The following is a 24,968-nucleotide window of genomic DNA, read 5'->3' on the forward strand; positions in this document are numbered from 1 at the left end:
AAAATGATCAGAGATATAGAAAAGTCAACCAGTCTTTTCTAGTGTTGGCAATGAGGTAATAATACCTGCATTTTTTATGAATAAATTATCTTGCAAATCCATCCTAATCACAAATCAAATTTCTGACTATTTATTTGTCAATAAATATGTTTTTTTGTTTTTTTTATAAATGCTTCTTTTGGACAGCAGAGGAAGTTCTGAAAGTTACAGAGTGTTTTCATAGTACACCACGCTCTTTGATCTCAAAAGATCAAGGAAAACTTGACTCGTCATAATATGACCCTTTTAATATTAAACAGAAAAGTTTTGTTTAAAAGTTCAAAGTGGCTTTTCCAACAAATCACACCATGATTTCTGATTTTGCATGATTTTTTTTCTATGCATCTAAGCTCTTGGACTGCCTCCTCACAATGCAGAAGCTCTGAACTAGAATGAGTTTTTATGATTAGGACTAGCCAGCACAGACACCAGTCCAGCACCTGAATCCAGAGCCTGGACTGCGTATCGATCAGTATTGATCTCCATAGCGTCCATGAGTGAGAGTGACAGAGGGAGAGTGATAATAGGCTGAATTTATGAGCTGCATGTGGTTGTTCACAGTGATTTATACTCCTAGTGTGGGATGACCTTCAGCGCTTTGGAAACAGTCTGTGTGCTGAAATCAAATGAATGACGTGACGCCGTGAAAGGGAGAGGAATCTTATGGATGTCAAAGAGTTAGATGAGAATACTAACATCCTAATGTATAATCATGTTGTTGTTGTATAATCATAATCCTGATTTTTTGTGTGTGTTGTGAAGTGACTCTCGGAGCAGCTCTGGTGATGAATTTCATGTTTTCATGTCCTCAAATAGTGAGACGGCAGATGCTGAAAACGCATGCTTGAGTATGAGATCATTCACACAGAGACACGCAGAACATCATATTTAAAAAGCAGTATTTTTAGAGTACGGCAAAACTACTTCCCGGATGACTTCCGGTGAGATTCTGAAGTGTGCATACAATGGACGCTTTACAATCCCATGAGGCCATGGAAGAGGTCACTTGACAGTAACAACATGGCGGATGTAGTACGTATTTTCATTCATACTACACACATTCCTACTATATAGAGTGTACCTTTTTAAAATCCAAATTCAAATGTAGTACTTACTCAGACAGTACAAGATTTCAGACACAGTGCTGGAGAAAGCGATTGGTGTGTGTGTGTGTTCACCTTTATTTGCAGTAGAGATGTTCCAGGAGCGGTGCTCTCAAGTAAACTGATGTTATAAAGAGCCTGGCTGAAGATCGGCCTGTTGTCGTTCTCATTGATGAGGTCGATGAAGACCCGAGCAAACCCCACATGTTCCGACAGAGACTCGTTGGCATACAGCTGGAGAAAAGAGTGGCAATGAAACCACAGCCACCATCAGCATCAACAACATCACATAAAAGAACACCAAAAACCAATAGAGGAAGCATTTTAAAGCATCATCCAAGATGAAAAAAAAAAAAAAAATTCATTAAGTACTGAAAAGTATCAATAAAAAATATTGAATGAACTATTTTACATAGTATTTGTGAGTTCTATGCACTGCATCGACAATATTATTGTTGCCAAAGTTGAGTTTCAAATCAGTCATGAGGTTAGAATGCTCCCTTTGAAGACAGCAGCCTAGGCACTAAACAGCAAGACAGCTCACTAGATTTTGGAACAAAACCAACATTTTAAATTAAAGCAACACTAAGGAACTTTTCCTCTTCGGTCGCCCTACAGGTTGGAAGCGGAATTGTCCCTGTAGTCCCTGTCGCACGCACGCTCGCTATTTATCTAGCACCGGCTTTGGAATGAATGATGTCCATAGACAAGGTAGAGTATGTTGCATGATTTCAAGAAAGTATGATGTATTGCGACATCAGAAACGAAGAAAAACAAAGTAATGACTATTGTAACGCTTGACATAAAGCAAGTCAAATTTGTAGTTTTCTTATGTCTCATTCGAACTACAGAAACGCGACCCGGTTTGGCAAACTTGCATAGTGTGGTTATAGCAGATACAGGGCTGCAAAGCGAATCCAGAAGTGCCTTTCACCCTGTTACGACTTGATGAACCACTGATACGATTTTGGAAACATTATTTTAAGGTAAAAAAAAATTGCTTTAAAGTGTCTGTTTTATATCACTTTTATGAGACTTTTATATCTCTATGATGACGTGTTGACATGTCTATGATGTCTGCGAATGAGCATAATTTTGTTTGCTGTTGTGTCACAGTGCATTTGAAAACAACATGCATGTACAAAATTAAAGCAATTTTTTTCTAATTATTTCAAGTAAGGATAAAGTTATTACAATTTGATGAAAGATAGTGAAAGAGAAAAAAACATTTACCGAAGTAATACTCTCTTAAAAAGTCAATTTTTTTCAGTTTCCAAATGTCTTATTAACGTGACTTTTAGATGAATTAGAACACATGCTTGCAAGAAACAAGGCTACAAACTGGTTGAGTTAGTGCCTGTTTGAAGGAATCTCCTGCACGTTTCTGAGTGTGTTTTGTGCCGGTGTAGATTGCAGTCATTTATCAGTCCAGCTAGTAAGTCCATCGCTGTAGGGAGAAACTCCAGTCATTTAAACGAAATCAACTGTAAAAACACAGCTGAACTCCAGCAGCATGACAGCACTGCCAATAATCGATTTGTGTTTCATTTTCCCCAGTCTAAATCTCTGTGTTTATTTCCCTGAAAACACTACCCAAGCATGGTCATCTAGTCTCAGTGTATTCTACATGTTTAAATAAAAAGCAGCACTTGAGCTTTACTGTTGTTCATTTGATGTGTAATGTTGTCTGCATCTCATATTAAATTCTCCAGGCAAATATGAAGAAGCTCCCTGAATCCAAGAACGGATTTTGACACACGTCCTTTAAAAATTAACATAGTATCAAAATTGACCACATCACTTTTCATATCACGTCAAACCGTGCAAATTATACTTTGTTCTCAAATTTTTAATGTTAACAACATCAGCATTGCGTGACTACATTTAATGGCCTTCCAATATTTGTCCTTGTTTTCGCATGGGCACGGTTGCAGTCTCTTTTTTTCTCCCAAGTCTGAAGTCTTTCGCGTTTTACAACGGGTGAATCTCCAGTTGTCACTCCACCACCAATATCCTCACACTCAATATAGCCTACTAGCTGAGACACCTTCTTTATGTGTACAGATGTGACGTAATGACGCAAAGACATGCTCGAATTTCTCGCGGAAATCCACCAGTACCACTGGAATTAAAAACATTATTACAAGCTTACCATTTTGAATCGAGCTACGGCAAGCAGATAGTGTTGAACACTGGCTGGTTATGTACTTGCTCAAAAAATTATTTTGGATCATTTTTAACCAAAAAAGCTACGGACTGCAGCTTTAAGTATTTGTGACCATTAAAACGTTAATATATCTGTGCTTGAACCACACTTAACATATAAATATACACTACTGTTAAAAACTGTATTTAAAAAATATATATATATAAATACTTTTATTCAACATTCATTAAAGCAGCACTCAGTAACTTCGGGACTTCTTCGCTGTATTCTCGCTTTTTGCTCGCAGGTTTCTCTCTAGAGCTCCCCCCAGAGCTTCGGAATAGATATTTGACAACACTGTCGTAAAAACTCGTTGTTGATTCTCAGACACCAGAGGCTATAGATCAACGACATCAAAGCAGATGGGGACGTTCTTTAAAACGTCTTCTTCATTCGGGCTCGGACAGCGTGAGGGAGCGCAATAATGACAGCATTTTAGCAGATTTCTTTTGGCCGTAAAGCAATTGTTTACATCGCGAGACCTGATATCACGCGAGACTTCCTGACGCGGCGGCCGGCGGCCCGCCGGCTCAAAGTTGCAAGTGCGTATTTTCCGCTCACGGGCACCAGGGGGGTGCGAAACGACCACCATTCAACCCGAAATAAGTAATATAACCATTCCAATGACTCCGAAGCTGTTCAGTTAAGGTAAAAAAAGTTACTTAGTTCACCTTTAAATCAAAAGTGACAGTAAAGACTATTAAAAGGATGCTTCTACTAAAAATAGCAGTTTGCACAAAAATAAGAAATGTTTCTTGAGCACCAAATCAGCATATTGGAATGAATACTTTAGGTTTGCCATCACATGAATTGATAACATTTTAAAATGTATTAAAATAGACAAGTAAACAGTTTTCAGTATCATTGTTTTTACTGTACTGATTTATGGCACCTACAAAAACTGATGAGATCACTCAGGGATTGAATAAGTGAGATTTGTGAAGTAAATCTGGATGAATGAATCTGTGTTTTCACCACTCACAGAAAAGCTGTAGCTCCTGATGGTTTCGTAGTCCAGCGGGACGGCCACACGCACACGGAGGTCAGCTCTGCCCTGCACTGCGGTGGGAGAGATGCTGAAGTGCTCAGAGTTATTTCCAGTTAAGACCACCTGAAACATGCTGTTCACCCCCTGCAGAGATAGACAGAATTTGCAACATTATTATTTTAGTTTATTATGTATTTCATTGCCCAGAGCTGAGCAGCAAACATGTCTCCTCCTCAGGTGTTTCTCCTAAGAACAAAAAATCATCATTTCACGAGAGACCTCAACTTCTCCGAGTGTCCTCACATTTGCCCAGATGTCAGCAATAAAAATTAAATATGACTCAAATATTTATCATCCAAATGTTCAGAGATGCTATCCACATTCATTTTAAAGTCGGCATGGAACGGAAGTTGCAATAGTATTTTTTTCCCTGTTGTGACGATATCCGAATGCAATGGCTTCCCAAACAAGAAAAAATGTAGGGCGGGACTTCATTTTGTCCATCAGAAATTGATTGGTTGGTTGTGGTTTGCTATTGGTGGATCTCATGTGAGTGAAAGGTTGCCCCGCCCTCGTGCCAGTCAACACGTCATCAGAGAACAGATGACACTGCAAGAGGGAGGTGAAGTTATTTTGATTAAACAATATGAAGGCACATTAATAACAAATGCAATATTCCATAAAAAAAATATTGTCAATATTGATTTCATGTGACTTCAAAGCTCTTATTTGTGTCTACTTTCATTTCTCCCAAGGACTTTGAGAAACATCTGAGAAGATGTTGATGCTTAAAAGGAACCATGAGTGGGAACTTTATGTCTAATAAAAAAGCCAAATTTAGCATCCACCGTCCATCACACCTGCAAAAAGTTCCTCTCTCTCATCATTCTAACAAATGTGAGAGTGTGTTTTGACAGGGATTTTATCGGATGGACTCGAAATAAAACTTCAAACCTCACATAATAAAGTAATAAAATGTTCTGCAATAATCATGTCTGTCTCTTGTCGCTGTCACAGGTACAGAGAGATCCCGAGCAAATGGAGAGATGACAGGAAGTCCCTCATTAGTGTCATTCTCTCTTCCGTGAGGCCGGTGCGGGGAAGACAGGACATATGGTGGGAAGTAAATTCAATGATGACTCATCACCATCTTAGAAAGTGCAGTTTTATACTGTACACACACTGCATCACACACTCTGATTAAACACAATGCTAATGCGTGAGTGAGACAGCTGGCGGCTACAGTGATGGCGAGGTTTGCTGACTGAAAACCACACAGTTGTGTGAGCTGTCACAACAACTTAAGACGAGAAAAAATGTGGAATATAGTTCAGACGGAAAGTGAGGCAAGCATACCGACTCTCCACCCCCCAAACACACACACAGACATAAACATACACAAACACACTCAAAAAAGCAATAATGTTACGCATGGTGAGAAGAATCTGTGATTGATTATTGTGTGTGTTTACTGGCTGCTTATCTCTACTAAGTCCACTCTTATCGGTCTCTACAATCACTCCATCTCTTCGAGTCTCCTTCTCTCTTTCTTTTTTTGCCGTAATCTCTCTCTCTCACACAAAAAAGCAGAAGATGGGTTGAGGGTTTTGCTCTTATCTGATCTCATACGCATACACAGGAACTGACAAACCAACATGGTAGACCAGTAAACCCTGTATACTAGTATATTTGTTAGAGCTGGGTGATATAGTGAACGGTTAGGATGTATTCAGTTATTTTTCTGCCGATATAAAATTAAGCAACATTATGAATATCGCAACGGATTTAATGTGCTTTTTATTTGGCCCTTAAGCTTCCTAAAGAGTGTGTCATTCGAATAATTTAGCAATCCTTTTTGCAACAATTTTTTTTGTTTATTATTATTAAAGTTACTTCGATCATTTGCCAGTTCCAACTTCTTCAGTTGCCACTTCTTCCTTGAGCCTTGAACATCGTTACAGTATTCTTAAGTTGGTTAATAAAATTCAATGTTATTAAAAATGGTTCTTTCTTTTGTTTCTTTAGTGAAAGACAGAGTGAAAAGAGTATCAGAGTTAAAAAATAAAAAACTTTTTTTATTTTTTCTTATGGGAAGCAAAGATATGGGAGCAAATAGACCAGAACTAGTTATCACACATTTTACTCCACACACACACACACACACACACACACACACACACACACACACACACACAGTATATATATATATATATATATATATATATATATATATATATATATATATATATATAAACTAAACCTATTGAACATTATTTTTATTAATTGCAAAAGGTGGAACAAATACCAATACAAATATTAGATAATAAAAAACAAACTTAATTTTTTTTTAAATTAATGTTTTCTTGAAAACTAACTGAAATAAAATACATTTAAGTAAAATAATAAAATTACTAAAAATAAAAGTGAAAAATGTAAGTACTGAACAGGAAAATAAAAATGAATAAATATGACAAAAAACAGAACCAAATTACTAAAACTTTTAAAATGAAAACTTAAAATATATAATTAAAAATATGAATAAATACTATAATAATATATAAATAATACTAAAATAACACATTTGTTTATCCAACAGCTAATCACAAAAATATGATAGTATTGGAATTTAGTTTACAGGATAAAAAATTAAATAAAATGAAATAAAATAAAATAAACACACTGCTAAAGAAAAGAGCATTTTTGAGTCAAAAACCAGATACTTGTGACAACTTCCCCAGTCTCCCCTACTGCTCAATGCTAATATTTGTACCTACAAATAAAAGCACAATGCTTAATGAAGAACACTGTTAACACACACACACACACGCACACAAACCCGCCGCCAGGTTCCATTTTGCAGGCGAAGCCGTTTGTGACCGCAACGTGGTGAATTGATCCGGACAGAGAAAATAGTTTCAGAGTTCAATAAACATTTACCCCGAGGTGTTTCCATACAGATGAAAACACACAGAAAGAACAAGAAAATAATAGAGAGAGATTGAGCGTGTGAAATAAAAGATGATAACCACAGACTAGCCCTCGCTAAAGAGACCAGCACTCCAGGTTAATCTGAGATATTCACTTCTTTTATATCTCTCAGTTATGAAAATCCCTCCATCAAGCCACTCCTCAGGCCGGATGCCGTAATTGAGGAGGAGAATGAAGATCCGGAGGCCTTGCTGAGGAAAAGTCAGACCGAATGAACGGCCACTAAAGAGATGAGGATGGATAAAATGAGTTTGTGTCACTCAAACTCTTATATACAAGCATAATCAAGAGATTCATTTGTTCAGATATTCTTCTCTGAATCATCCTGTTTTATGATCTGCAAATGATTGTAAACACAAAGCTACAAATGCAAATGTGACCCAACAAACACTATTTTTCTTAAGAGTTTAAAGTTTGTTGTTGTACAAACTAACTAGCGAGCTGCCGGCTGATTGTCGTGCGGATTGACACAATCATTAATCCTGACTTTCATTCTGATCTGCATTAACCTTAATGCTAATGAAGAGAAGCACACTACATTTGCTGACATAACACCTCATTATCTCTGAACGATCATCCATTTGAAAGCACCCTGCCGGAGATGCTGTAATGGACTATTGGAGTGATTTTATAGCTTTTAAGGTGATGTGTGTAATTTTTTTCTGTTAAAACATATTCTCCTATCTTGGCTTAATATGCATAGACAACTACAAGCAAATGATTAATTGGTTGATTCCTGCAACAGAAGTAAACAATATGACACTGTGGCATCTTCAAGACACTGAAATCAAAGATTATTTCTCATCACATTTTCTAGCAGCCACATAGAACACCTTAGCAACTGCATACAAATGCCCTATAGCAACAATCTAGAAAACCATAGAAACCGCCTAAAAACCAAAATACACTGAAAACATACTCCGATAATCTTTAACATCTAACACCTAGCAACTCCCTAGCAACCACCCAGAACACTCTAGAAATCACCAAGCAACACTCTAGTAACGTCTTAGCAATGCCCAAGCAACCTCCCAAAACCAACCAGAACACCCTAGTAAAAGTCTAAAGATACCATATTGGAGCCATCCAGAACACCCAAGAAAATGCTTAGCAATGCCCTAGAAACCATCTAGAACACCCTAGCAACTGCCTAACAACTACATAACAATGCCTTAGCAATCAACTATGACACCTAGAAACTGCCTAAAAGCCAACTACCCAAAACACTATAGCAACTCCTCTCAATGTCTTAACCACCTGGACACCAAACAATCTACCTAGCAACACCATAGAAACCACTTACAACACCTTAGAAACCACATAGCAAGTCCTAAACAATCAGTCCGAACATCATGGCAACCAAATAGAAAACCTCAAAAACTGCTAATAAAAGCCAAGCAACACACTAGCAACCACTCAGTACACCCAAGCAACTGCCTAGCAATGCCGTAGGAACTATCTAGAACACCCTAGCCATAGGTTAAAAACAGCATAGCAACACCCTAGCACCTAGCCATCACTTCTCTAGTGGGGCCAAATTATAATTTGCATTGTATGAGACAAGCAGCCAATCACAGTTTGTTTTGTTTCCGCGTCATGTTTAGAGGCACGGAAATGTAACGTCAATGTCCCTACAATAACAGACCGGTGTGTAAAACTATGTCTACAGTATGTTGAGTCTATGCTGCGAGTGCGAACTTTACAACTTCACATACTTCTGAAAATCCAGCATTTAGTTGATTGTGATAAGCGCTCATTGTCACAGTTGTAAACACAACGGCATTCTTCTTCCATGAGGGGGTTTGGCTTCACAGCATCTTTGTTTTCAGGCGGACCGTTAAAGAAAGCGACAAACGTCTTCAGGACATCCTGTAGAATTCAACCAATCAGATGACGACTTCGAAAATGCAAGGCTGTGTCCGAAATCAACCATTTGTAGTGTTGTCCGAAACCAGAGTGGACGTTATTGAGTGCGCTCATTCAATCCCACAATGCACTGCAATAGTGTACAATCGATGTGTGCTCAACGGCTAGAAAATAACCATAATGCACTGTGAGGTTCGCGCTGAATTCCCGCATCAGACCAGAAGATGGCGCCCGCAGCTGAATCTTCCATCCATCCATTTTCCAAACCGCTGGTCATATGGCTATAGCATAATATCATACAGGTATAAATGCCTTTTTAATTAACTATAAAATTGTTTAATTAAGGTTTATAGTTTCCATAACAGAGTTCAAGATAAATATTTTTTTATCTTACTTCTGTAGCTGCCAGTTTGCTAAGTTTCAAATAATTATTGAACAGCAAGCATAAACTATGCAAAAGCAACAGCCCCCAGTGTCCGAAATCGCTCACTCATTTTAATTCACTCCGTCAAGTGGACTATATTAGTGGAGTAATGTAGGGAATAGTGAATGAGGGTATAGGGGGTGATTTGATTTCTGGTTTCCAGTTAAGTGTGCCATATGCATCAGACGTTCATCCAGCGGCTGAGACTAGGACTGACCTGACCACACACAAAAACCCAGCTCTTTTTTGCCAACATTGTGTACTATAAAGATCCATCTGACAGCTTCAACTGGGACGACAAACACACAGTAAAGGCAAACCATCCAGCACACATCTCTATCCATAATCAAGACCACTAACTGTCAAGCACTGCAGAAGAGAAGAAACCTCTCGTCACGTTTGTGCTCTTAAAAGCCTCGGAACGCAGGCGACACGGAGGATGACGCTCGAGATCGATGACCGAATTACATCGGCGGTTAAAATAACCCCTTGTTTTTGTTTGCAGCGCTTAGAGAGCCATTGCAGCTGATGGGGGCTATTTAAAGAGCCATTCAATATGCAGGGATGTCAACACTCACTGGCCATAAGCGTAATTGCCCGTCCATTTGCCAGAACCACTACAGAGAAGATAAAAGCTGCCTGTCACACACATCAGCAGGAAAGTTTGAAGATGAACCATACAGAGAAAGTTTGGAAACCTGGGTAAGAAATCCTGGGTAAGACACTTACGGTTAAGAAACATACTGGGTTAGTAAGTACGTGTCGTAGAGATGTCAATTTAAAATGTTCATTTAGTGCAATTAAAGGAATAGTCTTCCCCATTATATTCAGAATATAATGTACTTCATTTGATTTATAAAATTAAACTGACTGGCAGTGATATTAACTGCCGTCATTAATACAGCTTGATGCACTGAAGCCCATGAACTGTAAAGGAGAGAGAAGGGGAGCTTAAACATCCATCCCCAAAAAACACACCCGGCTTGAGCCCAAGAAGCCTCTTTAAACACATGCACACAGAGGCTGAGGTGGTTATTGAAATCTCAGATCCTCTGGAAGACTGTTGTTCATCTTGCATTAGGATCAGAGTCAAGCATCACTGCCATCTCTACTCGCCTGTGTGTTTAGAAAGTCTTGTGCTGAGAGAGCTGAAAATGCCTCAAATATGGAGCTGGTGCTGTATTTCTTGAGTAAGAGGAGATTCCCACTGCTCAAAAGAAGAAAGGAAAGAGCTGTTTTTATGCCCTCAAAGACTGAAAGGTTAAGACCAATATAATTTTGATTTAACAGGATAGTAAAATGTTTGAGTTTCTGACTGGTTTATCACCAACACTTGACTTCCTCTTTTCTGTTTAATTATCTGGCTATGTTCAGAAGAGCATACTAATATACTACTCTTATTATTGCTGTATATATGTACAGTATACTGTGCAAAGTATGCAGATTTCCTGCATTCATTGAATACATAGATGACATTTGTCAGAATAAGCATTATAAATTGGATGATTCAAACTCTGAATATAATGAATGAATACTTCAGCAAGGATGCATTTTTTCTCGCAATTGCGAGTTATAAAGTCCAGTTCAGAGGAGAAAAAGACTGACTTTTTTTCCTACAAACTCGCAATTTTGAGAAAAAAAAAGTCAATTCTGCAATTCTGACCTTTAAAATAGCAATTTTGAGTTTATATCACACAATTGCGAGAGGAAAAAAGTCAGAATTGTGAGATAAAAATGAGTCATTACCTTTTAAAAAATGTATTCAGTGGCGGAAACAAGCTTCAATACTTATGAATTACTTCATAAAAAAATTAAATAGTTGAAAAAAATATACAGTAATATGTTATTATGTCTCTCTCTCTCTCTCTCTCTCTCTCTCTCTCTCTCTCTCTCTCTCTCTCACTCTTTCTCTCTCTCTCTCTCTCACTCTCTCTCCTTTTATCTGTCACTCTCTGTTCCAGTAATTTGAAGCAGGAATCAATGTCAAGTAGACTCGTTCTGCTCTTATCTCTGATTGATTCTGCTGGTTAGCGATAATTTGTTGATGTGTCTCACCTACTCAAAAGCAAATGAATCTTCTGTCTGAATGGGGTCCTGCTGTGTTAGATGACATGTGAGAGACCAGGGATGTATATCAGAGTGTGTTTGTTTGTATGCTGGTGGTGAGATTAAAGCTGGTTGACATTTTATAGCAGATCTGAACGTCTTTCATCCAGTCAGAATTTAGAGTCAGAACTCTCCAAAACTAACAATGAACACCTGACATAACAGTAAATATGATGTGTGTACAGTAAGTGTGTCTCCCTCTCTTACTGTATTACAGAAACTTCCTATCTTAATTCTTGACTTAAGATTTTAAAAAGATTTCCTAAGTGAAGGTTACTAAACAGATAAGATAGGATTCCAAGATTCTCCAGTATAAAAGCTATAAAAATGAATTGCCTTAATTAAAAAATGTGTCAAACACAGCAAATGATGCTCATGAAAGCAAGAAACATCCTGCACATTTTATCAGGACCTTGACTAGCGTTCCCTACGACATTGATATTCATAAGCCATGACATTTAAATAACTCTCAACTGGATACACAGCCTAGGCAAATATTTCTCCCTCATAACTCAGCTTTTACACTTACAAATCAAACACTTCAAAAAAAAAAAAAAAAAAAAACATGATGCAAAAAATTTTTTTGCGCAACAGATTTCGAGAAAACGTACTCGGTTACTAACGTAACCTCGGTTCTCTCTAGAAGAGGGAACGAGTACTGCGTAAGATATCTTACGCTAGGGGAAAATCCTTTTCCGCGAGATATTGAAGCCAAAAATTATCCTTAATTTTGTAATAATGCAAAACGCGTTGCAGCAGCAATGCAGACATAGGCGAGACAGCTTGCGCGCCTATTGGCTGCTCTGCGGCAACTGCAGCAGCCTATCGAGCGAGGCCTGGCGTGACGTCAGACCCAATCAGGGCACTTCGCGCCCGCTGCGTCACGTCCCGCCGAAATGGGCGTGGTCTAGGCCTATAAATATCGCTCGCAGGCAGCTATTATCTGGTTTTTCATCATCGAAGCAACCAGAGCGTGTGCATGCACGGCAAGATACGCAGTACTCGTTCCCTCTTCTAGAGAGAACCGAGGTTACGTTAGTAACCGAGTACGTTCTCTTACGAGAGGTCTCTCGTACTGCGTAAGATATCTTACGCTAGGGGACCCAGTGTAAAACGCCGTGCATGCTGAGATCTGACACCAAAGACCCAAGGGCGAAAGCCCGGGGTACATATAGTGCACAATCACTCAGTGAACTCACAGAGAGTCCGGGAAGAAGGAGGGGTGCAGCCTCACTTTTCCACATAAAGTAGCGTCGAAGGGACGCAAATTTCATCATACAGACAGGGCCTGAACTGATGGGAAAAAATGTGGGTCTTACACAGTTTGCCCAGCTTTAAACTGTCGAAAATTGAGCTGTGCTCAGTAAACGCAGCATTCTGAGCTGAACGCATCAGGTCAGATAATACTGGTAGTTTAGACCGACAGCAGCCTGGCCTGCAGGGCGGGAACCTCTAGGTTATAAAACCTTATAAATGTAGACGGGGAGGCCCAGCCTGCCGCCATACAAATATCTTGCAAGGCAATCCCACTTGACCAGGCCCACGAAGAGGCCATGCCTCTTGTGGAATGCGCTCTGACACCCAAAGGGCACTGCATGCCCTTGGAGGCGTATGCCAGCGCTATAGCATCAACTATCCATCTGGATAGGCTCTGTTTCGACGCGGCTAGTCCCTTAGAACGTCCGCTAAACGAAACAAAGAGCTGTTCCGTCTGTCTGAAAACAGACGAGCGAGACACATAAGCTCGTAATGCCCTGACTGGGCAAAGGAGGCTCGCGTCTCTTTCCTCATCAGGGACCGGTAGGGCTGACAGAGAGATAATCTGCGCCCTAAACGGTGTGTTGAGGGATTTTGGAACATAACCGTGCTTAGGTTTGAGTATAACTTTTGAGTCATTGGGCCCAAACTCCATGCACGCCGCGCTCACAGAGAGCGCGTGCAGATCCCCTATGCGCTTCACTGAAGCGAGAGCCAGCAAAAACACCGTTTTGAAAGACAGGTGTTTCAAATCAATTGACTGTAAAGGCTCAAATGGCGCACCTTTCATGGCTTCCAGAACCGTAGAAAGGTCCCATACGGGGACTGAGGGAGGTCTGGGAGGATTCAGTCTCTTAGCTCCTCTAAGGAAGCGGATGACTAAATCGTTCCTTCCTATTGACTGACCAAGCGTTGTTTCTGAGAACGCTGCTATAGCCGCCACATAAACTTTGAGCGTGGAGGGGGCCCTGCCCCCATCCAACAGCTCTTGTAGGAAGGAAAGCACCTCCGTCACATCACAGTTTGTGGGTGACACACCACGGGCTGTGCACCAGCCCGAAAACACTGACCATTTCGAAGAATAGAGTCGTCTTGTAGACGGAGCTCTAGCCTGCGTGATCGTGTTTAATACTCCTTTAGGGAGTCCAACATGTACCCGTTGATGGCCCAGACATGAAGGGACCATAGTTCCGGGTGAGGATGCCAGATCGAGCCGCGGGCCTGTGAGAGGAGATCTCTCCTCACTGGTACTGGCCACGGGGCAGTACTTGCTAACTGCATCACGGCTGGGAACCAAGGTTGGTTTTTCCAGAACGGTGCTACCAGCAGTACTGAGCATCCTTCTTCCCTGATCCGTTCTATCACCTGAGGCAGGAGAGAGACGGGGGGAAAAGCATAGAGCGGGCGGCGGGGCCACACATGGGCCAGCGCGCTCCTGCTCTTGGAGAAAAATTCTTGACAGTGAGCGTTTTCTTGAGACGCAAACAGGTCCACTTCCGCTCTGCCGAATTTCTTCCACAGCAGTTGGACTGTCTGTGGGTGTAGAGACCATTCGCCTGCCGGAACATTGTTCCTGGACAGTCTGTCTGGTCCTATATTCATGATCCCTGGCACGTGCGCTGCTCTGAGCGAGCGCAGGTTGCACTGAGCCCATACCAGGAGGCGTTCTGCCAGCCTGTACAGTTTCTCGGATCTGATGCCGCCCTGGCGATTTATGTAGGACACCACAGACATGTTGTCCGAACGGACCAAGACGTGGTGACCTTTTATTTGGGGACAAAAACGCGTCAGTGCGTTGTCTACTGCCAGCATTTCGAGGCAGTTTATGTGCAGGAGCTTCTCCCGTTCTGACCACTGGCCGAAGAACGGTCTGCCCTCGAGCAGCGCTCCCCATCCCGAGGTGGACGCGTCCGTGGACACCACTTTCACCCTCGGGGAAGTCCCCAGGCTTACACCTGATTGGTACCAGTCGTTCGCTTTCCAGGGTTTCAGAGCTGTAACGCATTTCTGATTGACCCTGAGGCGAAACAAACCGGGTGCCCACGCTTCGCGTGGGACTCGCGCTTTCAGCCAAAACTGCAGCGGGCGCATGCGGAGCAGACCCAGCTGGAGCACTGACGATGCTGAGGCCATGAGACCTAGCATCTTCTGAAATCTCTTGAGCGGGACAGACGCGCCGCAGCGAAAAGAGTTCGCTGTGCGTCGAATGTCTACCGCGCGCTGTTGTGATAGTCGCGCTATCATGGATAGTGAGTCCGGTTCTGTACCCAGGAAAGATATTTTCTGACTGGGAGACAGGGAGCTCTTCGCCCAATTGACACTCAGACCCAAATCCTCGAGGTGATCGAGTAAAATGGTCGTGTGTTCTATGAGCACTGCGCGAGATTGCGCTAGAATCAGCCAATCGTCCAAATAGTTCAGCACTCGCATGCCTCTCATTCTGAGGGGTGCGAGCGCCGCATCCATGCACTTCGTAAATGTACGGGGTGCTAGGGACAAACCGAACGGCAGGACTGTGTACTGATATGCCTGGCCCTCGAAGGCGAATCTCAAATATCGCCTGTGACGTGACGCTATCTGTATTTGAAAACACGCGTCTTTCAGATCTATTGACACAAACCAATCTCCTTGGCGAATCTGCACAAGGATTTGCCTGGTCGTGAGCATCCTGAACTGTCGCTTCACAAGCACTTTGTTCAGTTGCCTTAGATCTAGTATGGGTCTGAGACCCCCGTCTTTTTTCGGTACCAGGAAGTATCTGCTGTATAGCCCTCCCTCGCTCTGATCTTGAGAGAGAGGTTCTATGGCCCCTTTGCTCAATAGTTTCGTCACCTCGGCTCGAAGTAGATGTGCTACTTCTGTTTTTACCGTGGTCTCGACGCGCGCCACATAGCGGCGAGGGCGTCGGCGAAACTGCAGCGAATAGCCTCTTTCTATAATGTTCAGCACCCACTTCGAAACCCCGGGTAGCTTTGCCCATGCGTCTGCATGGATAGCTAGGGGTCGAATACGAAGCGCGCTCCGCTCGCTCAGCGATGGAGAAGCTTCGGTGTGCTGTAACACAAGCGTGTCGCTCGTGACATTTGAGGCATGGGGCGCGCTGATGACAGCGGGCAGATTGCCCGCGCTCGACTCCTCTGCGGTGGTTAACCGCGAGGGGGAGGGCTGGGCGGTTCCCGTGGGAACTGTCATGTCTATGTGTGGATGTGGGCGCGGGACAGCGGGCACATTTATCACACCGAAAGCATCGTTCGCTTGCGTGAAGCGAGTGCACGTTGGTTTCGTTTTTACAGAAACCGTGAGACATGCATAACGTGGTGTTAGTGGGCACATTCACCATGTTTGAAGCGCAATCGGTCTGAGCCGATTCATGTGCGCGAGCCCTGTGTGACGGGCTGTGCTTGTGTGTAGAGATGGGCACTGGGCAGTGGGCATTCTTCTTACACATAAAGCACCATCGGCCGTGGCCGGGACACCAGAAAAAATTCACACTTATGGGATTTATCTGGGTAGCCGTAAAAACGGCGTTTGTGTGCAGGCAAGCGGGTGACAGAACCGACTTGTTTACTGCAGGATACACTGGAACAGTCACATTTACTGGAACTGAACGAGCGAGAAGTTGCCATAGAAACAGAGAGCGTCAACATGCTGGCGTTTATTGCAGGCCTGCGTGCATTACAACAGGCTTGTTCACTGCAATATTGACATTTCCAGTCGCCTGAATTCCAGAGGGGAATGGGAAATGTATAGGAAAAAGGAGGTTGGTCCGTCCGCAGCGGGACCAGAAAAACTCCCTTTTTTCCTTACGCCAGTGACGCACGGAACACCATAGAAACGGTGTTTGGGTGCAGGCGAGCGGGTGACAGAACCGACTTGTTTACTGCAGGATACACTGGAACAGTCACATTTACTGGAACTGAACGAGCGAGAAGTTGCCATAGAAACAGAGAGCGTCAACATGCTGGCGTTTATTGCAGGCCTGCGTGCATTACAACAGGCTTGTTCACTGCAATATTGACATTTCCAGTCGCCTGAATTCCAGAGGGGAATGGGAAATGTATAGGAAAAAGGAGGTTGGTCCGTCCGCAGCGGGACCAGAAAAACTCCCTTTTTTCCTTACGCCAGTGACGCACGGAACACCATAGAAACGGTGTTTGGGTGCAGGCGAGCGGGTTGTACAACGCGCTCGTTGGCTGCAAAATACACATCTGCAGTCGCCTTTTCAGGGAACTGACAGAGCGAGCATTGACGGCATAATTTTATCTGCCGGTAGAGCCGGGGATCGAACGCGGGTCTCTCGCGTGCAAAAACCTGAGAGTCTGCCACTGGGCCACAGGGGGAGACACATTGTAACTCAGTTAGCGCGAGTATTATAAGAGAGCGTCAACGTGCTGGCGTTTGTTTGCAGGCATGCGTGTATTACAACAGGCTTGCTCACTGCAATACAGACATTTCCAGTCGCCCGAACTTCAGAGGGGAATGAGAAATGTACGAGAAAGAGGAGGTCGGTCCATCCGCGGGGGGACCAGAAAACGCTCTTTTCTCCTTTCGCCAGTGACGCACGGAAACCATAGAAACGGTGTTTGGGTGCAGGCGAGCGGGTTGTGCAACACGCTCGTTGGCTGCAAAATGCACGTCTGCAGTCGCTTTTCAGGGAACTGACAGAGCGAAGCATTGGCGGCATAATTTTAACTGCCGCTAGACCGGGATTCGAACTCCGGTCTCTCGTGGGAAAAACCAATGATTCCGCCACTGAGCCACAGGGGGGGAACGCAAAGGTTTTCGGATGCACGAGCATATAAGAGCGTCACATGCTTTCTTCGGCGTATGCTTGCAGGCGCGCTTGTATTAAAACAGGCTCGCCTGCTGCAATATTGATATTTCCAGTCGCACGATCAGGGAACTGGGAATATGTATGAGAAATTGAAGGTCAGTCCATCCTCGGAGGGACTAAAAAACACATCTTTCTCCTTTCGCCGGTGAGTGACGCATGAATGGGGCGCAGAAGGCAGGGTAGCTTTCTTATAACGTAAAGAAAAACTAACCCCGACCGTCCGCTTCCAGCCTCCCTTGTGAGCGGCGCAGTTTGCGCGGCTTGAACAGAGGGAGAGAGAAAGCTAGCCCCGTGACCGCCCGCTCCTGGCATCCTCTGTGAGCGGCGCGGTGTGCGCGGCTCGAACAGAGGGAGAACAGGTATCGTCCCCCAAGCAGGCAAGGCAAGCGGGCGAACCGGCAAGCTTTGCGGGTTGGGGGGGGGGCGGAGGAGCAGTCTCGGAGAAGGATGCCAGGTGAGTCCTCAGAGTCACCATAGGCAGTACCTAACTCGCAGTGAGGGCAGTCGCCGTCAGCGAGTGCGAGAGCTGCGTGATCAGGAAAAGGGGCGTCTTGAAAAAGACGCCCAGCTCTTTTAGTGCAATGGGAGTGTGTGTCGCGGCGGCGAGCACACACACATACATAAACACAGTAGCAGAGAAAGGATATAATGCCGGAAAGCGCAGCAGGAAGGCAAGGAAGGCGGCGCGGCCAGCGACTTCAGTGACTCGTCCCGCTGAAGGTGCTCTCTCTCGACGGCGCGGCTTCTAATCCAGCTCCAGCGATGCGTTTGCTTCGCTTGAAGGATGAAAAATCAGATAATAGCTGCCTGCGAGCGATATTTATAGGCCTAGACCACGCCCATTTCGGCGGGACGTGACGCAGCGGGCGCGAAGTGCCCTGATTGGGTCTGACGTCACGCCAGGCCTCGCTCGATAGGCTGCTGCAGTTGCCGCAGAGCAGCCAATAGGCGCGCGAGCTGTCTCGCCTATGTCTGCATTGCTGCTGCAACGCGTTTTGCATTATTACAAAATTAAGGATAATTTTTGGCTTCAATATCTCGCGGAAAAGGATTTTCCCCTAGCGTAAGATATCTTACGCAGTACGAGAGACCTCTCGTAAGAGAACCTGCTTGACTGACACAACTTGACAACATTCTAAAATTAAAAATGACATGTTTAGCAAGCATAAGAAGTAAAGCAGTTTTGTTGATTTATTATTATTGCTTTTATTATTCAAAATAAAATAATATAGTAATAAAATATCTTAAAATTCTAATAATTCCATCAAATTATTTCATAGATTTCTAATAATTCTATTTGGTCTTCATTGTAATATCAGGACAGTCATATCACTGACATTTTTTTTACTTCACGCCATGCTAAAAATATCAAAATTAATTTTAATACAAAACATTTAATTATGCTCATCATAAAAAAGTGACTATGTATGAACTGAAATTGAATGTATTTTTGAGCATCATGTAATTGACCCTCAACTCATTGCATTGTTTCTGTGCTAGTGAACTAAAAATGGCACATTTATCACCAGCAAATACATTGTGAAAATTCCTAGCCCTGCGAGGGATCAAGGTGAGGAAAGTCAGCCATTTCAACTGACCTGGACCTGCTATTCACATACAACATGAACTATAAGTGCTGACTCTGAAAATGTGTGACTGTCAAAAACTGCTTACAGGTTGAAAATAATTAGCGTGGAGTTAGGCGAGCATGTTGCTGCTGACTTGAGCACTTTACAGCCAAGAGAGCAGATTCAGAAGAGTGACTAGTTTGAAGCTTGACTGATAGGGGTGAGCAGGTGAGAAACGTTGACATCTGACTGATTCGAGCTTGTTTCAGAGCTTCTGCCATGAAGGGGTGCAGTGAGACCGCTCCGAAGGAGAAAATGTCATGTTCATGGAAATTGGAAACCGCAAAGAAGTTTCCACGAACAGCTTTTTTTTTACTCATAGGTATTTTAGGAAGAAACAAAGTCAATGTACTGTATGTCCATCTGAATATTTAATATGTGTCAGTGAAATCATGTGAGGAGAAAATATTCTCTTTTAACAGTTTGTGTGTGTGCATGTCTCACCTCATCTTTGTCTTCGACCTGTATGTACAGAGGCAGAGCGAAGCCGACCTGCGCCAGCTCGGGGATCAGGACACGATACTCAGAGCTGTTAAATCTGGGCGGATTGTCATTTTTATCGATCAGCAGGATGGTGAAGGTGGTCATGACGGTGGCAGACGAGGGCGTGCGGTCCTCATTCAGCTCTGTCGCCTACACAGAGACGGAAAGACATTTTTAATGCTATCTCAAGACAGAAGACTGCAAGGGAAATCTGGAGAACTGGAAATAAAGAGAACATTTTAAGATTTTAAACAAATTCAATGCACAACAATTTTCAGAGAATTTGTGACACTGATCATGTGACGATGTTCTTATTTCCACTGAAGAACAAGATGGTCTTTGGATCCTTCTCAAATCATGCTGGAAAGAAACGTGATCATTTAGGATTTGTTCGTTTTATCGCAAGTGCTTTCTGGAGAAATTGTTTATATAATAAAATATATATACCGAGGGTTCACTCGGTTGAAATCAAGTTCCGAGGGGACTTATATTGCCCACAACCAATTGTGTTTTGGAGGAGCTACAAACACGAGTAAAAAGTGTTAAAAAACGACAAAACATGGTGGATATGCACGACCGACGGTGAGAGGTTTACAGTAGACAAAGGTTTTTATAAGAGTATCAGCTCAATAGAGGCGTCGGAACTGCATCCTGGTGCTGTTTTGACTCGTTTACACATTTTATAAACTCTTCACTAGTTCTCAGCTGATAAAAATAGCATCATATTTATACACATACAACGAGCGCATTTAGTCCAGCATACAGCATTGTTTTGGATGTTCGGTAAGTTCTGCGGCAAAATATACATCATAAAAGCCAATTTTTTTTGTTTTGTATCTTCAGATTTGGTCTTGTGACAGTGTGAACGCTAGAAGAACTAAAAGTGAGTTGTTGTTTTTTCAGGGCCAAAAGATCCAAACAAGTGTGAACACACCGTTAAAACACAGCCATCAAAATCTACCAATCATCATGTCACTCAAAACTTGTATGACAAAAAAAAAATAACATAGACATTTTTGTCCACAACAAAAATATCCCTAAAAAAGAAAAATCTAACATCGCACATCTAATCTCAGTTAAGAGCGAGCCTCAGACAGCTGACAGTGAGAATGAATAACACAAAAAGGAACAATGTAACATAATTAGCAATTCCAGACAGAATCATATTATCAAAAGTCAAAATATTTCATAAATGAACACAGTTATAGCAGAGGATCCATCCGTTCAACCATTAATTCGTTATTTTGTTGACTAATCATTTACAACTGAGTAAAACGATAATCAAACATCATACCAACACCATCATCCATCATTCTAATGTGATGAAAACATTATAAGTAGCTCTAGAAAAGCAAAGGAGAAGCAAAAGAAAGGAGAGAGAAGAGTGACAGAGAGAGACAGTAGGAGATACAAAACGAGAGAGGAACGGATGTGATAATAGAGGGAATCTGGCAGTAAGCAGCATTAACGTTTAGTCTTCAATCTCCTCCATTTGTTCAGCTCTGCCTCTTTATTAAATCAGAGGGGAGGATTCTGGGAAAAATCCCACAGGTCTGCCATAAATGGGGGCACACGGGGGCCAGACAGACACAGGCAATAAAATTTAGGATGAACACATCTTAACGACAGGAAACAATTGCTTTCTTCCCTCCCTCTCTTGCTCTCTCTCCTCCTCTTTTTGAGTGATAGAGTTGGACCCAAAAGGAATAATGGTGTTTTGTGAAGGAGGGATGCCGGGTGAATGGAGGAGGGAGGTGTGGGGACGCTGCAGGTCCAGGTTAATCACGAATTGTGTCGTTTAACACCCCCTTGCACATCTCTTCTCTATCCCTCCATATAATAAATGCACTGACCTCCAGCCCAATGTACTTCAGCCTATCCAAGCTCTGTGAAGTTAAGAAATTAGTTTTATTACTTTTCACTTCAAATCAATAATGCCACCAATAAGAGAGAGGGAGTCTGAGAGAGAGAGAGTAAGACAAAATGATAACGAGAAAAAATATATATAAAGGAGCAGAGGCTCAGGAGAGAGAAATAGATAATGAAAATCTATAACTTATGAATATTTTGTGAGGTTTTTCTTGCGCTTGCTTTGTTTTGAGTTTCACTTTTCGTGGCAATCATTGATTTCAATTTAGAGAACTACAGCTGTGCAGTTTATGTCTGCAAATAGAGCAGAAGAATCCAAAATGCATTTATGAAACTGTCCGGACGGAATTATATATAATATTACAGGGAGAGAAAGAGGCTGAAACGTTTTGGTTTCAGTTTCACTGTGTTCTGTTCCTGTTTTGCCTGCCTGAGTTCCTACTTAGTTTCCACACACCTGTTTCTGTTCACTTTGATCACTATGTATTTAAGCCCTGAGTTTTAGGGAACGTTTACACGACAACGATATGCTTAAAACAGAGAACTTTTTCCTTTGAGTTTTCTACGTACAGACGAAACCATTGTCAAAACGATCCCCATTAACACTGATCCACGAAAACGACTAACAACGCTGTATTCTGCTGCCAGGCCAGTAGATGGCGATGAAACACTATAGACTGAACAAGTAATGCGCATGTGCATGACATTATCGTCTTCAGAGATTTGCGTTTTTGTTGTTTACATGGAGAAAAAAACGTGCACTTCGAAACTCGTTTTCAAAACGTAGCATTTTCAGGCACCCAAAACAAACGAATCGTGTAAACAAACGGCCACAGCGCATAAAAAACTTTACATTTTACGTTCTGTCGTGTAAACAGCCCCTTATTCTGTTCCTTTGTCCGCTATTGTCAATGTTTGGTTGTGAGTTATATCTCGTGAGATTTTCCTGCGTGTTCCCTTTTTGGACCTCTTATTAATGACTGTTTTTATTTACATTTACATTTTACATTTAGTCATTTAGCAGACGCCTTTATCCAAGGCGACTTACAAATTAGGACTAAATTCAGCGAGTCATCATAAAGAGGCAAGAGCAACAACAACGCAGGAAGTGCTCAAAATACGAAGTTCAGGTATTATTCAGAGTAGCATAAGCCTGATAAGTGGTGTTTCGATGTGTGGTGTTTTTTTTGTTTGTTTTTTTTTCTATAAGGAAAAAAAGATGTATTTCTCTACACCTTCTACATGCGCTTTATAACATAAGCCAAAAGCAGCAATAATGAGGGAACATTTAAATGTAACAGTAAACTTGAGCGAATCATCCTTATAGAACAGAATAGTCCTTGCTCTGAAACCTGCTAATTGAGATAGAATTATCACACAAGTTTTGATTGCACAAAACAACTTAAGTGTCCATTCAAAACAAACACAAAAACAGATTGTCTCAGTACTGCGTGATTGTTATGTACTTATCCTTTCACAATGAGTCAGAGTGGGCTATTGTGCTAGTGAGACTGGGTCCTGTTACATAATTCATAATGTTATTTGGTCATATATTTGTCACTGCGGTTGTGCTTTGGAAGTTAAAATAAAGCATTGCCTAATTTAGGGTTTGTGCAAATCTACCGACACCAGTTCAATGGTGTCTTTTCAGAGCAGAGGCGATAATGATGGCTATCATGACATGTCTGTGTCAAATCCAGAGAAATAATGACAGAAATCTACAGAGGCCACAATCTCCACCAATCTTTTGGAAACAGAATCCCATACACAGCACTTTCTGGACATTTTCAGCTCAATGTGAATAAAGTGCTGATCTAAAACAGCTCTTTTTGGGGGGTCGTCTGAAGATGATTTATTAGTTGACAGTATTTCAGCTGTATACACACCTGTTACTGCACATCAGTGGAATATATATATATATTTATACATATACATACATGAAGACTGGAATAATGGTTGCTGAAACTCTCACACACAAGTTACATGATCCTTCAGAAATAATTATACTATGCTGATGAACTAAGTAACTTTTTTTACCTTAACTGAACAGCTTCGGAGTCATTGGAATGGTTATATTACTTATTTCGGGTTGAATGGTGGTCGTTTCGCACCCCCCTGGTGCCCGTGAGCGGAAAATACGCACTTGCAACTTTGAGCCGGCGGGCCGCCGGCCGCTGCGTCAGGAAGTCTCGCGTGATATCAGGTCTCGCGATGTAAACAATTGCTTTACGGCCAAAAGAAATCTGCTAAAATGCTGTCATTATTGCGCTCCCTCACGCTGTCCGAACCCGAATGAAGAAGACGTTTTAAAGAACGTCCCATCTGCTTTGATGTCGTTGATCTACTAGCCTCTGGTGTCTGAGAATCACCAACGAGTTTTTACAACAGTGTTGTCAAATATCTATTCCGAAGCTGTGGGGGGAGCTCCAGAGAGAAACCTGCGAGCAAAAAGCGAGAATACAGCGAAGAAGTCCCGAAGCTACTGAGTGCTGCTTTAAGAAACATTTCTTCTACAGCTGTGCTGCTTAATATTTCTTGTGGAAACCATGATAACTCAAACACAAACTTTATATATATATATATATATATATATATATATATATATATATATATGGTCTTATCAGAATTATTTTAAAAGGTCTAAACTAAAGTCTGTCTGCTCTTCCCTTTTGTTCTTTTTCTCCCTCTCCCTCATCTTCATCCTCATACAGCCTGAAGAGGAGGCAAAGGTGTGTGTGTGTGTGTGTGTGTGTGTGTGTGTGTGTGTGTGTGTGTGTGTGTGTGTGTGTGTGTGTGTGTGTGTGTGTGTGTGTGTGTGTGTGTGTGTGTGTGTGTGTGTGTGTGTGTGTGTGTGTGTGTGTGTGTGTGTGTGTGTGTGTGACTATTTCAGGAGCCTCTGCTAAACTGAGCTCTCAGAGATTGAGAGACTGGAACAAAGAGCTTTCCTGCCTGAGGTCTATAGGGACACACTTTCTGTGTGTCTCTCTCTCCCCTCCAGTGCTTGGCCCTGGCACTGTCAGCGGGACACTGAGATAACAATGACATCACACACACACACACACACACACACACACACACAGTCACATGGTCACTCATTCCAACTAGCTACAACAGTAGACTAATACATTTTTGTCATTAAAGAAAAGAGTTCATTCTAAAAAAAATATATATAAAAAA

The 24,968-nt window shown here is 42.2% G+C and overlaps 1 protein-coding gene across 1 annotated transcript in view; it reads right to left on the reverse strand.

Moving 5' to 3' along the window:
- cdh23 (cadherin-related 23) overlaps positions 1 to 24,968 on the reverse strand; it is a 270,521-nt gene that overhangs the window by 99,195 nt on the left and 146,358 nt on the right. Inside the window, exons 11-13 of the mRNA XM_082153247.1 lie at positions 19,884 to 20,072; positions 4,331 to 4,480; positions 1,218 to 1,376 (exon numbers count right to left, since the gene is read on the reverse strand). Of these exons, the coding sequence (XP_082009373.1) occupies positions 1,218 to 1,376; positions 4,331 to 4,480; positions 19,884 to 20,072 (498 nt within the window). The remainder of the gene's footprint in view (positions 1 to 1,217; positions 1,377 to 4,330; positions 4,481 to 19,883; positions 20,073 to 24,968) is intronic.

Source organism: Leuciscus leuciscus (genome assembly GCF_965113295.1).
Source record: "Leuciscus leuciscus genome assembly, chromosome: 22".
NCBI lineage: Eukaryota > Metazoa > Chordata > Actinopteri > Cypriniformes > Leuciscidae > Leuciscus > Leuciscus leuciscus.